The following is a 12,517-nucleotide window of genomic DNA, read 5'->3' on the forward strand; positions in this document are numbered from 1 at the left end:
GTGGCCAAATGGCAGCAGCAATCTGGTGTGGATGGTGGAGAGTTGGGTTGGCAGTGTGGGGTGGGGGAAGCTGCAGGGCAGCTTGTGGGAGCATGTGGGGATGTGTGTTGGGACAGGGTAGGACTGCTGGGTTCAGTTGGATAGTTTTGGGAGGGGGGAGGAAGGAGAGTGGAAGAGGAGGAAAGTAGATGAGGGTAAAAGGATCATTGGGTGGAATAGAAGGCTTGAGTGGTGCTTGAGTGGGAGCAAGGAAGGGGATAGGTAAGTGGAGGACAGGGACTAGCGAAGGCCAGAGGTTACTGGAGCTTAGGATATATTGCAGTAGTAGTTCCCACCTGTCCACTTTCGAAAAGCTGGTGTTGGTAGGAGGGATCCAGGTGGCACAGGGTGCGTAGCAGCCATAGAAGCACATCGTGTTGGGCAGCACGTGCCACAACTATGTGGTCCAGCTCTCTCTTGGCCATTTATGGAAATTGACTGCTTGTTAATTGTCATGACCATATAGAAAGCAGCGCAATGTTTTGCAGCTTAGTTTGTGGATCACATCACTGCTTTCACAGGTAGCCCTGCCTTTGATGGTATAGGAATGCCTGTGACTGGACTGAAATAGGTGGTGGTTAGTGGATGTATGGGATGGTGTTGTATCTAGGCCTGTTGCAGGGTTAAGAGTTGTGAGGCAAGGGGTTGAGAGCAGGGGTGGAGTGTAGGATAGGGCTGGACAAGGATATTGTGTAGGTTTGGTGGGCAGTGGATTTCCATTGTGAGAGGGGTGGCAAGCATAAAGGGTAGGATATACCTCATTGCAGGAAACGTTGAGAGGTAGTCTATTCCTCATTTCAGTGTATGATGAGAGACAGTCGAAACCCTGACGGAAATGTGATTCAGTTGCTCCAATCTGGGTGATGCTGACTCATGGAGTGAGTGCTCCTTTATGTCCAGATGATGGGTTTGTGGGAGATGACTGGAGCGACAAGGAGATCTGTTTCTGTATGAGTTTGGGTGATTTCAGTTGGAAGGCCCCATTGAGACCCTTGGTATATTTTGAGAGGGACTGTTTATCACTGCAGATGCAACACCCTCAGGTGGCTAGATGTGAGGGGCTACTTGGAATGGAATGGTTGGCAGCTATTTGAAGTATATGTATGTCTGATGGTATGTAGGTTTAATATGGACAGAGGTACTGATGTAACCCTCTGTGAGGTTGATGTCAACATCGAGAAAGGTGGTTTGTTGGGTTGAGGACCACCAGGTGAGGAAAATGGGGAGGAGGAGGAGGAGGTGGTGGTGGTGGTGGTGGTGGTGGTGGTGGTGATGATGATGATGATCTGGAGGAACATGGATATGGTGTCCTCACTCTTGGTCCACATCACGAAGATGTCATTAATGAATCTGAACCAGTGAGGGGTTTGGATCCTGTGGGTTAGGAAGGATTCCTCTAGATCTCCCATGAATATCATATTTACCCAAATGTAAGCCTACCTTGGACACAAGCTGCACCCTAGAAATGAGAACTGAAAAAAAAAAAAAATACTTGTTGCACAGTACAACCGCTGTTAACCAAACTAAAGGGGGGGGGGGGGGGGCGAAGCCATGTGGGATAGCAGTTTTTTCAGTTCTGCCATGAACATCTTATAAGTGCTACATTATTTTGTTTGATAATATTACAATACGTATTTTTGACAGGGTTTGGAAGGAGAAATACTGTTTCTATTATTTCTTGATTCTTGATTTCTTGCGAATCGTCCACAACAATCCATTCATCAACTTTGCATGTATCCAAGTCTTTGCACTCGGGAATTCTTTTTACTTTTTCTGTCATGTATTCAAAATTTTTCTAAGTCCTCTCCTTAAAAAGTATCATACAGTTTTCCCCTGTCCCCTTGAAGAGTTTCTGGTTTCACATTATTCCATGCTTGGGCAAACCAGTGAACTACTGTACATTTACATATTTTTACTGCATTCAACACTTGATTCACATTTTTGTTTTGCATGTCGCCATCCTGCAGGATGTTTCTCAAACACCGCTCACGGTAGTGCAGATTAAATTCTGCTATTGTGCCTTGATCTAGTGGCTGAATTAGACTGGTAACATTTGGGGGAAGGAAACCCACAACAAATCAACACTTTTTAACTAACAAGGATATCCAGGTGCACAGTCATTTAATATGTGCTTTTTTGGCAAGACCTTTTTTAGGTAAAAACTTTTCAACTTTCTGTAGAACTGATAACTAAAACATTCAGCCAATAGTTAGCAAAACATTCAAGGTATTTCTTGGGTTTCGTAAAAACCTGGTAATGTATTTCGGTCGAATATCCTTCAACATTTAAGGTTTCTCAACTTTCTGATATGCACTCTAAATGTGCCAGAATTGTTTGATGCCAAAAGAACAGTTTTCCATTTTCCCATGTTGTCTCCGGAGGCAGACATTTCTTTTAATGAAGTTAAGAAACTTGTGGGCATCATCTGAAAATCATCATCCATTTCATTGGCACTGAAAATATGGTCCTTAGTGTAGCCTCGGCTGGTAATCTTCAAATTCTGTTTCAAAATATCAATTGCATCCGGGTCTACAGATTTCTCCACATACATTAAATTGCCAAATGCCCTATCTGTTTTCAAACCTGTCTAACCATCCAGGTAATCATTTTAGCTTTTTCTTGCATTGTTGAGCCACAGAAAGGCAAGCCTTTTTTCCAGATAAAGAGCCTTGCTTACTTTTTCAAGTCAAATGCTTTCAGTGTTTTTCTGCAAAGGTTTTTCACAGCTTTCTCTTGAAATTTAGGCTTCACCCTTTCCACCATATTGCAGTGGCTGTGGTGTTCAGAAGTTCAATGCAATGTTGCTTCGGACATGCATGCAATAAGCAAGAAATCAGGGTTAGAGTCCTGGTCCGGCACAAATTTCCATTGTCATTATTCCATTATACAGCTGATAGTTGTCTATATCCGCAACTGCAAATACATATCTTGTAGCTCTATAATTAACCACGTAGTCAGTGTAGCCAGATTTAGACTGGCGAGTTGGTAGCTGAGGAAGCAACTTAAGGTCGGGTGCCTACTCTCCCTATAAGCTTTAGCTCAGAACACTGTTACCCTTGAATTATTTCCATGCAGTACAATATTAATTTTTTGGTTTGTGATTTTTGAAGATTTTCGGATGATCTGAGTTTCAGGTCAGAGCTTGGTTAACTGAGGCTTTGCTATAATTTGCATGGAATTAAGATTAGTCTGTTGGACACTTAAAATTGCTGATACATTGCAGACAGTACCAGAAGTCAGAATTCATGATGTCTATCAAAATATTTCAAGTGGAACTTGGGCAGCTGGGGTCATAAGACTTTCACAGACTGTACCGCTACTAGTGTTTGTCATACGCCAGTCTTTCCATATCCCATGAATGTCTTCTGAAGTATTTCTTCTTTCAGTAATGTAGTGTTCTCATCCAAGAAAGTTACATTTTGGCTTGACAGGGTATCACATTTGATTTAAGGGATGTAAATTTGGCAAAGAGCAATAGACATATTCAAGACAGTTTTGTGTCCTCTCTGGAAGGATTGGACTGGGTACTTCATTAGAATACTTTTTTAACATTTATACACAATCATTTCCAGCACAAGTGACCCATACCAAGTGTGAACTGAACTGTAAATATTGTCATCACTTTGGAAAATCTTTGTCCTGCGACGTCTCTTATGTCTCTGTGTTGTTCGACAAGGTATGGCATGTCCACCTAAAATACAAGGGGCCATAATTAGAAACTACAAATGGGTGGGCCATGAGCAGTGAAGTCAGAGGCAAGTCTCGCTGGACCATATTCTGGAATTCAGCTTGGATTTTTTCATGTTTTCTTTTATGGTCAGTGAAATTCTAGTATAAAGCCTCTGAAGGTCATCAGCTTCTTTCAACATCTAGGAGGGTACCTCTCTCTCTCTCTCTCTCTCTCTCTCTCTCTCTCTCTCTCTCTCTCTCTCTCTCTGGGGAAAGAGGCTCACAAAGGCTTATGGTAAACCAGACACACGTGCTAAGGAGAAACCCCCAATAAAGAGGCAAATAAGAATACAAATTTAAAGCCCATAACAGAACAAAAATAAGTGAATAACTCACATAAATGCATATGTAAAACACACACACACACACCAATGTCTTTTCGTTAGTAGTAGCATAGGCTCACTGACTGGTTGGATGGATACCGTCACACATCTACAAAGAAAATTACTGGTAAAAGAAAAGCAGAAGTTCAATACAGAAATTTTATGGAACTATCATAAACATGTATGTACTGTTTTTAACCATCACTCAGATGATTGTCATCATCACTTGTTTCATTGTCACTACTATCTCTTCATAGAGAGAATTGTCCTCTAAGCCATCAAATGCATTAGAAACACAGCATTTTTAAATGCGTACTGGACATTTTTATTCGGGATACCTTCCCAAGATTGGTCAATCCACTCATACACGTGAGACAAGATTGCGTGCGTAACACATCCTGTAGGCATTAAATGCATATTTTCTTTCATTAACCATTGCATGTACATATTTTTAAGTTTTTCCTTAAATAGTTTGTTTAAACAAACATGTAATGGTTTTATAATTGACATTGTCCCTCCTCGAAATACAACAAAATCCATTCTATCCTTTACTACTTTTCTCTTTACAGTCACAGTAGTATGACCTGCACATGTATCTAGTACAAGCATGTTTGGCAAAACCTAACAAGGCACCAGGACATAGTTCTCATAAAAGTCTAATCCAATCTGATACCACATCTTCTGTGAACCAGCCACTTTTGGTTTGTACATACAATAATGTGTTTTGGATATACGTCAGACTTACATAATGTCTTGTGTTTTAAAACAATGAATGTTGCAGTTTGTGACAACTGGCTGTGCAAGCGAGCTTGACAGATATGCGCTGCTTTTCACCAGCTGCGGGCAGCATCTTGACATATTTGTTGCCTTCTGCTTCTACAGTGTATTTTGTTGGCATATCAAAATACAACAGAGCTTGGTCTGCATTACCTGTATGACCAAGAAGATAATTATTTTTGGTGCGCTGTCTGATTGTGAAACGCTGATATTAGAGTTTTTCCACGTAGTTTTCTGGTGGCAGCTTCTGTGCAATGGCCTTAAGACAAGAAAATCACCAACATTTCACAAAACAGGCAACCCAATTTAGGCTTCATTTGAAATTTGTGATGACAAGCAACTTGGATAATTTCTGTGCTCACGAGTAAGCACTTCTGTCACTGCCCCCTCACAAAATAATTCAGCACAACTTGTAACACATAATAGCAGCCACATTTTTGCCCAGAAAATGTACTTTTATTTCTGGAACAATCAAAAAGTTGTTCCTTTTGATGTCTCTATCTCGAGTTAACTCATCGATCCCGGATCACTGACATGGAGCACAATTTGATGTTTTCTCAGTGAGAGAAATAACTTCTTTTTTCAACCTTGTAGTATGGTGAACATTCTTCACCATGATGGGCTAAAACCTGGTACTTCACAAAAGTGCTTAAGTAGACAGAAACTGAGGATGAAATCCAGATGTACTGTCTGCAAACATTGTAAAGAGCACTGCTCTCATTGGCCCAGAGGTTAGTGGAAGTAACAGAAATGAAGTTACGGGAGGGGTTGAACGTGGGCTTGTGCCCTGTGGAGCGGATAACAATGTGATTCGTATCGATTATCTGTTATGGTAGAAATATCTCACAGAAGTAACTAGATTCCGTAAAAGCTCATTTATAAGGGTGCTCACGTTCAAATGTGGAACTTATTTCTATTTATGAATATGAAATTAAGGCAGTTACTATTGTCGCATCATGAATATTGCTAGCATAGAGAAATAGCTTGATTACAACAGGAGCTGTCGAAGTGTAAAACTTTACTTACCATGTTTGCCAACTTCTTGCGAGTTTCTTAAAAAGGTCCAGTTTGATTTAATTTTGTGTGTGTGTGTGTGTGTGTGTGTGTGTGTGTGTGTGTGTGTGTGTGTGTAGATATTTATTTTTATTGCTATGAATATTTGAAAAACTGCTAAATTCAGAGATGAGCAATATTAAATTTTAATTCCCCCGTCATAAAAAAGTAATTCACATTCAATACTCAAAAACTAACACAACAGCTTCTGTGGCAAAAAACTACTTACAGCAGCTTCTAGTTACATTTTTCAGAACTTCCTTAGGCTTCGCTCATGAAACTAAGCTGCAGCCACATTTTTGGCTTGCAAAAATCTGGAAAAAAGGTTGGCTTTAATTTGGGTGAATACTTGTAGGTTGGCATGGGATGACATGTGGGCACGCATTTCTGTACCACTGATTCATTTGTAATTGATGCCTTCAAAGGAGAAGTAATTGTGGTTAAGGATGCAGTCGTTCATGGTGACCAGGAAGGAGGTTGTAGGTTTGGAGTCAGTCGGGCTTTGTAGTAGTAGTAGTAGTAGTAGTATTCAGTGGTGGTAGTTCCATGGGCATTGGGATGTTTGTGTAGACAAAGATGGCACCAACACTTATGAGCAGGGTGCCATGTGGTAAAGGAAAATGAACTACGGTGATTTGTAGAAGAAATATTTGGTGTCTTCTATGCGGTAGGTTATGGGTAATAGGCTGAAGGTCCACTAGAGCCGAGATTGTCTCAATAGGAGCACAGTAACCAGCCACAATGGGGCCTCTTGGGTGGTTGGGTTTGTGGACTTCAGGAAGCAGGTAAAATGTAGCAGTCAGGGAGTGTTGGAGTGAGGTTGACTCAAGGGAGAGGTTCTGGGATGAACCTAAGGATTTGAGGAGGGGCTAGGAATCCTGTTGCATTTTGGTGGAATGTGGTCAGGTGTTATAGGTGGATGAATCTTGACAATTGGCAGAGTCCTTCCACCAGTTAATCCCTGTGATTCAGAAACAACAATAGTGGGGCCCTCGTCAGCAGGATTATAAGGTCAGAATTAGTTTGTAGGTGGTGGATTGTTTTTCCCTCTATGGATGTAAGATTGCTTTTGATTCTGAGGTGTTTGCGGAAAGATGGTGAATCAAGATTTGAGGGTAAGAAATTCTGGAATATTAACAGGGTGGTGATTTGGTGGTAGTGGGGTGGATCACAATTCGATGGAGGAGTGAACTGAGTCAAGCATGATTCAGTATCAGTTTTGGGTTGAGTCTGATTGGTAGGAAAAGGAAAGGTCATTAACAAGTCCAACATGATTGAATTTGGGAGTGGGGCAAAAGGTAAGGCCCTTGCAAAGGACTTAAACTTCTGTGGGAGTAAGGCTTTTTCAGGAAAGATTCATTACTGTTTGGGTTTTGAGTTCTGTGCAGTTGTAGAAGGGAGCTAGTGTGTGGTAAATGCAGTAGGTCTGAGTGTCAGGGTTTGTTGACTAAGAGGCAATGTGCGATGCTTGGGGGCTTATGTAGAAGGGGTGGTTAGTGGTAGTCCAAGGTGGGAGTAGGAAGTGAATGGTTGGAGTTTGAGGGGGCATTGTGCATGTCACTCTGTTTCCATGATGGCAAGAGTTCCAGTGTGACAGATGGGATGCAGGAATTTGGGATTGCAGAGCAGGAGAATTTTATGGATGGAGAGGAGATATTGCAAGAAATTCTGGGCCAGTTTTACATGGTTTTGCAAGACTAGGGTGGTCAGGACTATTGATTAATGTAATTTGAAAGATAGTGGTCGTGGAAGACGAGTTGCAGCCAGTGATGGGTAATTTGATAGTCAGGCCATTTGATGCTGTTCCACATGTTAGGCAGCAATGCAGGAACAGTGTGTTCTGGCAGGGATAGGAAATTTTTTGGTATTGGCACAGGTGGAAGGAGCAAGGAGCCATAGTGGAAAATGAAAACAGTAAAAACCTGTAAAATACATGGGAAAAATTCAGGAAAATATGTAAAATTATGTGGGAAAAACTCAAAGGGTGGAATGGATGAAGTATTTTGGACTTGTGATGTTCGCGTGCTTTATTTCTTCATTGATGGTCCTCAGTGTCGATTTACTGCGTTGCTATACTGGCTGAAAACAGGGGGGTGGAAGTTCAACGCTGATTATTATAAATGATGTAGCCGACAGTTGCACAGTTGCATTTCATAGCTATTTACTTTCATTGTTCACAACCCCCCTCCCCCTAATACACAGTTACGTGGCCAGTTAACTATTGGAAAATTTTGATAAGCCTCATTAATAGTTTGCAAGCATACATCAGCATACTGCTACAATATTTTACTGCTGAATATCTGATCAGTAAAAACCTAACTACACAGTTCTCGCAGAATAATACGGTACATATTGAACAGACACTGTCATTGTTTTAACACACGGCCTATTCATCTTAAACCTATTTCACAGTTAAGTTGAAGCATTATTGTTTTTCTAACCAATACGGGTTCCTTGTGTGTAACTCGGCTGTGGACTGACTATCTCTGGACCAAAATACGGGCCTTTATATATCATCACAGTAATAGGCACTTAAAACTATACATTGTTCGATGTTGAAGTTCCAGGAATTACAATTGAAACATACTTGATTCAATTCACTGAATATATAGAAAACTCCCTTCTTTTTAACAGTTTCTTCTACTGCAAGGGTTAAGCTGAATTATTTGTTTAAATGATGAAATTAACAGATATAGGTGTACAAACAGTACTTTTGTCAAAACTCGTAGTTACTTTGGAATTTATTAAGGGCTGGCTTTAACATGTTTTCGAATAAAGCCAAATAAATATTTAAAGAATACTGTTGTTGTTCTCCAAATGTTTAAAATTATTATATAAAAACAAAGATGATGTGACTTACCATACGAAAGCGCTGGCAGGTCGATAGAAACACAAACAAACACATTCATACACACAAAATTCTAGCTTTCGCAACAAATGGTTGCTTCGTCAGGAAAGAGGGAAGGAGAGGGAAAGACGAAAGGATGTGAAGGAGAGGGAAAGACGAAAGGATGTGGGTTTTAAGGGAGAGGGTAAGGAGTCATTCCAATCCCGGGAGCGGAAAGACTTACCTTAGGGGGAAAAAAGGGCAGGTATACACTTGCGCGCGCGTGCGCGCACACACACACACATCCATCCGCACATACACAGACACAAGCAGACACGAAAATGTCTGCTTGTGTCTGTGTATGTGCGGATGGATGTGTGTGTGTGTGTGTGTGTGTGTGTGTGTGTGTGTGTGCGCGCGCGCGCGAGTGTATACCTGTCCTTTTTTCCCCCTAAGGTAAGTCTTTCCGCTCCCGGGATTGGAATGACTCCTTACCCTCTCCCTTAAAACCCACATCCTTTCGTCTTTCCCTCTCCTTCTCTCTTTCCTGACGAAGCAACCATTGGTTGCGAAAGCTAGAATTTTGTGTGTATGAATGTGTTTGTTTGTGTTTCTATCAACCTTTGTTTTTAAATATATTTTTCCCGCGTGGAATGTTTCCCTATTATATTCAAATTATTATATAATGTAGACTGGCAATGGCAAGGAAAGTGTTTCTGAAGAAGAGAAATTTGTTAACATAGAGTATAGATTTAAGTGTCAGGAAGTCGTTTCTGAAAGCATTTGTATGGAGTGTAACCATGTATGGAAGTGAAATGCGGACGATAAATAGTTTGGAAAGAAGAGAATAGAAGCTTTTGAAATGTGGTGCTACAGAAGAATGCTGAAGATTAGATGGGTAGATCACATAACTAACGAGGAGGTATTGAACAGAATTGGTGAGAAGAGAAATTTGTGGCACAACTTTACTAGAAGAAGGGATAGGTTGGTAGGGCATATTCTGAGGCATCAAGGGATCACCAATTTAGTATTGGAGGGCAGCGTGGAGGGTAAAAATCGTAGACTGAGACAAAGAGATGAATTCACTAAACAGATTCAGAAGGATGTAGGTTGCAGTAGGTACTGGGAGATGATGAAGCTTGCACAGGATAGAGTAGCATGGAGAGCTGCATCAAACCAGTCTCAGGACTGAAGACCACAACAACAACAATTTATATTTGTTTGTAGGTCAACAATAGAATTTAAGTTGTGTAACAATTACTGATTTCACCCAATAACAAGAGAGATTAACTAGGAATAGTCTAAATAAATTAGAAAATCAATTACATACCTAAAACTAAGCACAAAATTAGATCTGGTGTTATATTCTTTAAAACTGAGGGTCAACATTTTTGTTTTATGACAAAGCAGATCATACTCGTGTATGTTAATGGTAATTAGATGTGAAAATATGAATTTTAAGGAGGCAGGTGGCAAAACAAGAGGGGAAGTAAAAATACACTATGTGATCAAAAGTATCCAGACACCACCAAAAACATACATTTTTAATGCATTGTACTGCTACCTATTGCCAGGTATCCATATCAGTGACCTCAGTAGTAATTAGACATTGTGAGAGAGCAGACTGGGGTCCACCGCAGAGCTCACAGACTTCGTATGCGTTCAGGTGATTGGGTGTGACTTGTCATACAGCTGTATTTCCACACTTGTAAACATCCCTAGGTGCACTGTTTCTGATGTGACTGTGAAGTGAAAACATGAAAACATGACGGGACACGTGCAGTACAAAAGCTTACAGGCTGACCTCATCTGTTTACTGACAGAGCACCCAACAGTTAGTGTCATAATGTGTAATAGGCAGACATCTATCCAGACCGTCAAACAGAAATTCCACACTGCATCAGCTCCACTGCAAGTACTATGACAGTTAGGCGGGAGGTGAGAAAACTTGGATTTCATGATTGAGCGGCTGCTCATATATCACACATCATGCCGGTAAATGCCAAATGACGCCTTGCTTGGTGTAAGGAGCATAAAAATTGTACTATTGAACAGTGGAAAAATGTTGTGTGAAGTGACAATTCATGCTACACAATGTGGCGATCCAATGGCAGAGTGGGGGTATGATGAATGCCCGGTGAATGTCATCTGCATGTGTAGTGCAAACAGTAAAATTTGGAGGCGGTGGTGTTATGGTGTGGTCATGTTTTTCATTGTTTTGTGTGGCACTATCACAGCACAGGCCTACATTGATGTTTTAAGCACCTTCTTGCTTCTCACTGTTTAAGAGCAATTCAGTGATGGTGATTGCATCTTTCAACATGATCGAGCACCTGTTCTTAATGAACGGCCTGTGGCAGATTGGTTACATGACAATAACATCCCTGTAATGGACTGGCCTGCACAGAATCCTGATGTGAGTCCTACAGAACACGTTTTGGGATGATTTGGAATGCCGACTTTGTGCCAGGCATCACTGACCGACATCAATATCTCTCGTTAGTGCAGCACACTGTGAAGAACGGGCTGCCATTCCCCAAGAAACCTTCCAGCATGTGATTGAATGTATGCCTGGGAGAGTGGAAGATGTCATCAAGGCTAAGGGTGGGCAAACACCATGTTGAATTCCAGCATTACCAATGGAGGGCGCCACGAACTTGCTTCATCACAGACTTCCCCTTTTTTTCAGTCTCTATTCTGTCATTAGCAACAGTGTTTCAGACACGTGAAATTGGAATATTACAGTCTGTGAAATCCTTGTTTGCCACTAGGCAGATTACAGCTAGGTTATCTGTGTAAAAGAGTGAGCCTTCACTTTCCTACTATTTTGCCATATTAACTTTGACTACACTCTATTGACATTTGTCAGTGTCTTTTGTGGCTTGTGGTTGCTACCAGTTTCTCACTCTTTCTTTAACTGCAAACAAGTAATTGTTTTTTGATCACTTGTGGAACTTCTGTTGGTTTTCAGAAATCTTTTATCAGCAGTTCCAGCAATCAGATAAGAAGACTTGTATATATATAATTTTTTGTATCTCAATTATTTACAGGGCTTAACCTCATCAGAAATTGTTGATGGATATGAACTTGCCTTGGAGAAGGCATTAGAAATCTTACCAACACTCACATGTTACGAAATTAAGGATTATAGAAAAGAGGAAGATACAGCAAGAGGTATTAAGCCAGCAATAATGAGCAAGCAGTATGGAAACGAAGATTTCCTTACAAAGTTAATAACAAAGGCTTGTGGTAAGTTTTGTGCTAAAGATTAACAGTTTATCTTAAAATTGCGGGCGTGTGTGCATTTGCGTGTGTGTGTGTGTGTGTGGGGGGGGAGGGATTTCATATACTGGATTCATATTTTGGAAGAACAGTGTTCAAGTCCCCTTCCTGCCATCCTCTTTAGTTTCATGGTTTTGTTTATAGCTGAAACTAATCACATAACATTATTTATTTATATATTTTTGTTGTCTGTAGAATCATAGCAGTATGTGTTTCAAACTTAACTTCGTATGGTGCCTAACGCACAAGAAGTCTGTATGCTGTAGAATTAAAATGAAATGTATCTTAACTTAAGCTGTTGTAGCAGTCTGTTTGCTGTTTGTAGTTTTGTCCTTTACCAGCTGCTGGGCTGCCTCAACTGAAGCAACAAGGTAATACAGGGTTAGCCAGTGAAACGGGCAGATTGGAGATGGCCTTGACAGCTGGAATGTGAGTGGTGGGGGTAATGGTGACCGGCTCCGTTCTACCTGCATGTCCTGCCATTTAG

General features: G+C 40.9%; 1 protein-coding gene across 1 annotated transcript in view; it reads left to right on the forward strand.

Annotated features, from left to right (window-relative positions):
• Nucleotides 1–12,517, forward strand: part of LOC126194633 (T-complex protein 1 subunit theta) — a 123,622-nt gene that overhangs the window by 54,745 nt on the left and 56,360 nt on the right. Inside the window, exon 3 of the mRNA XM_049932801.1 lies at nucleotides 11,799–11,997. Within this exon, the coding sequence (XP_049788758.1) occupies nucleotides 11,799–11,997 (199 nt within the window). The remainder of the gene's footprint in view (nucleotides 1–11,798; nucleotides 11,998–12,517) is intronic.

This window comes from Schistocerca nitens, chromosome 7 (genome assembly GCF_023898315.1).
Source record: "Schistocerca nitens isolate TAMUIC-IGC-003100 chromosome 7, iqSchNite1.1, whole genome shotgun sequence".
Classification (NCBI taxonomy): Eukaryota; Metazoa; Arthropoda; class Insecta; order Orthoptera; family Acrididae; genus Schistocerca; species Schistocerca nitens.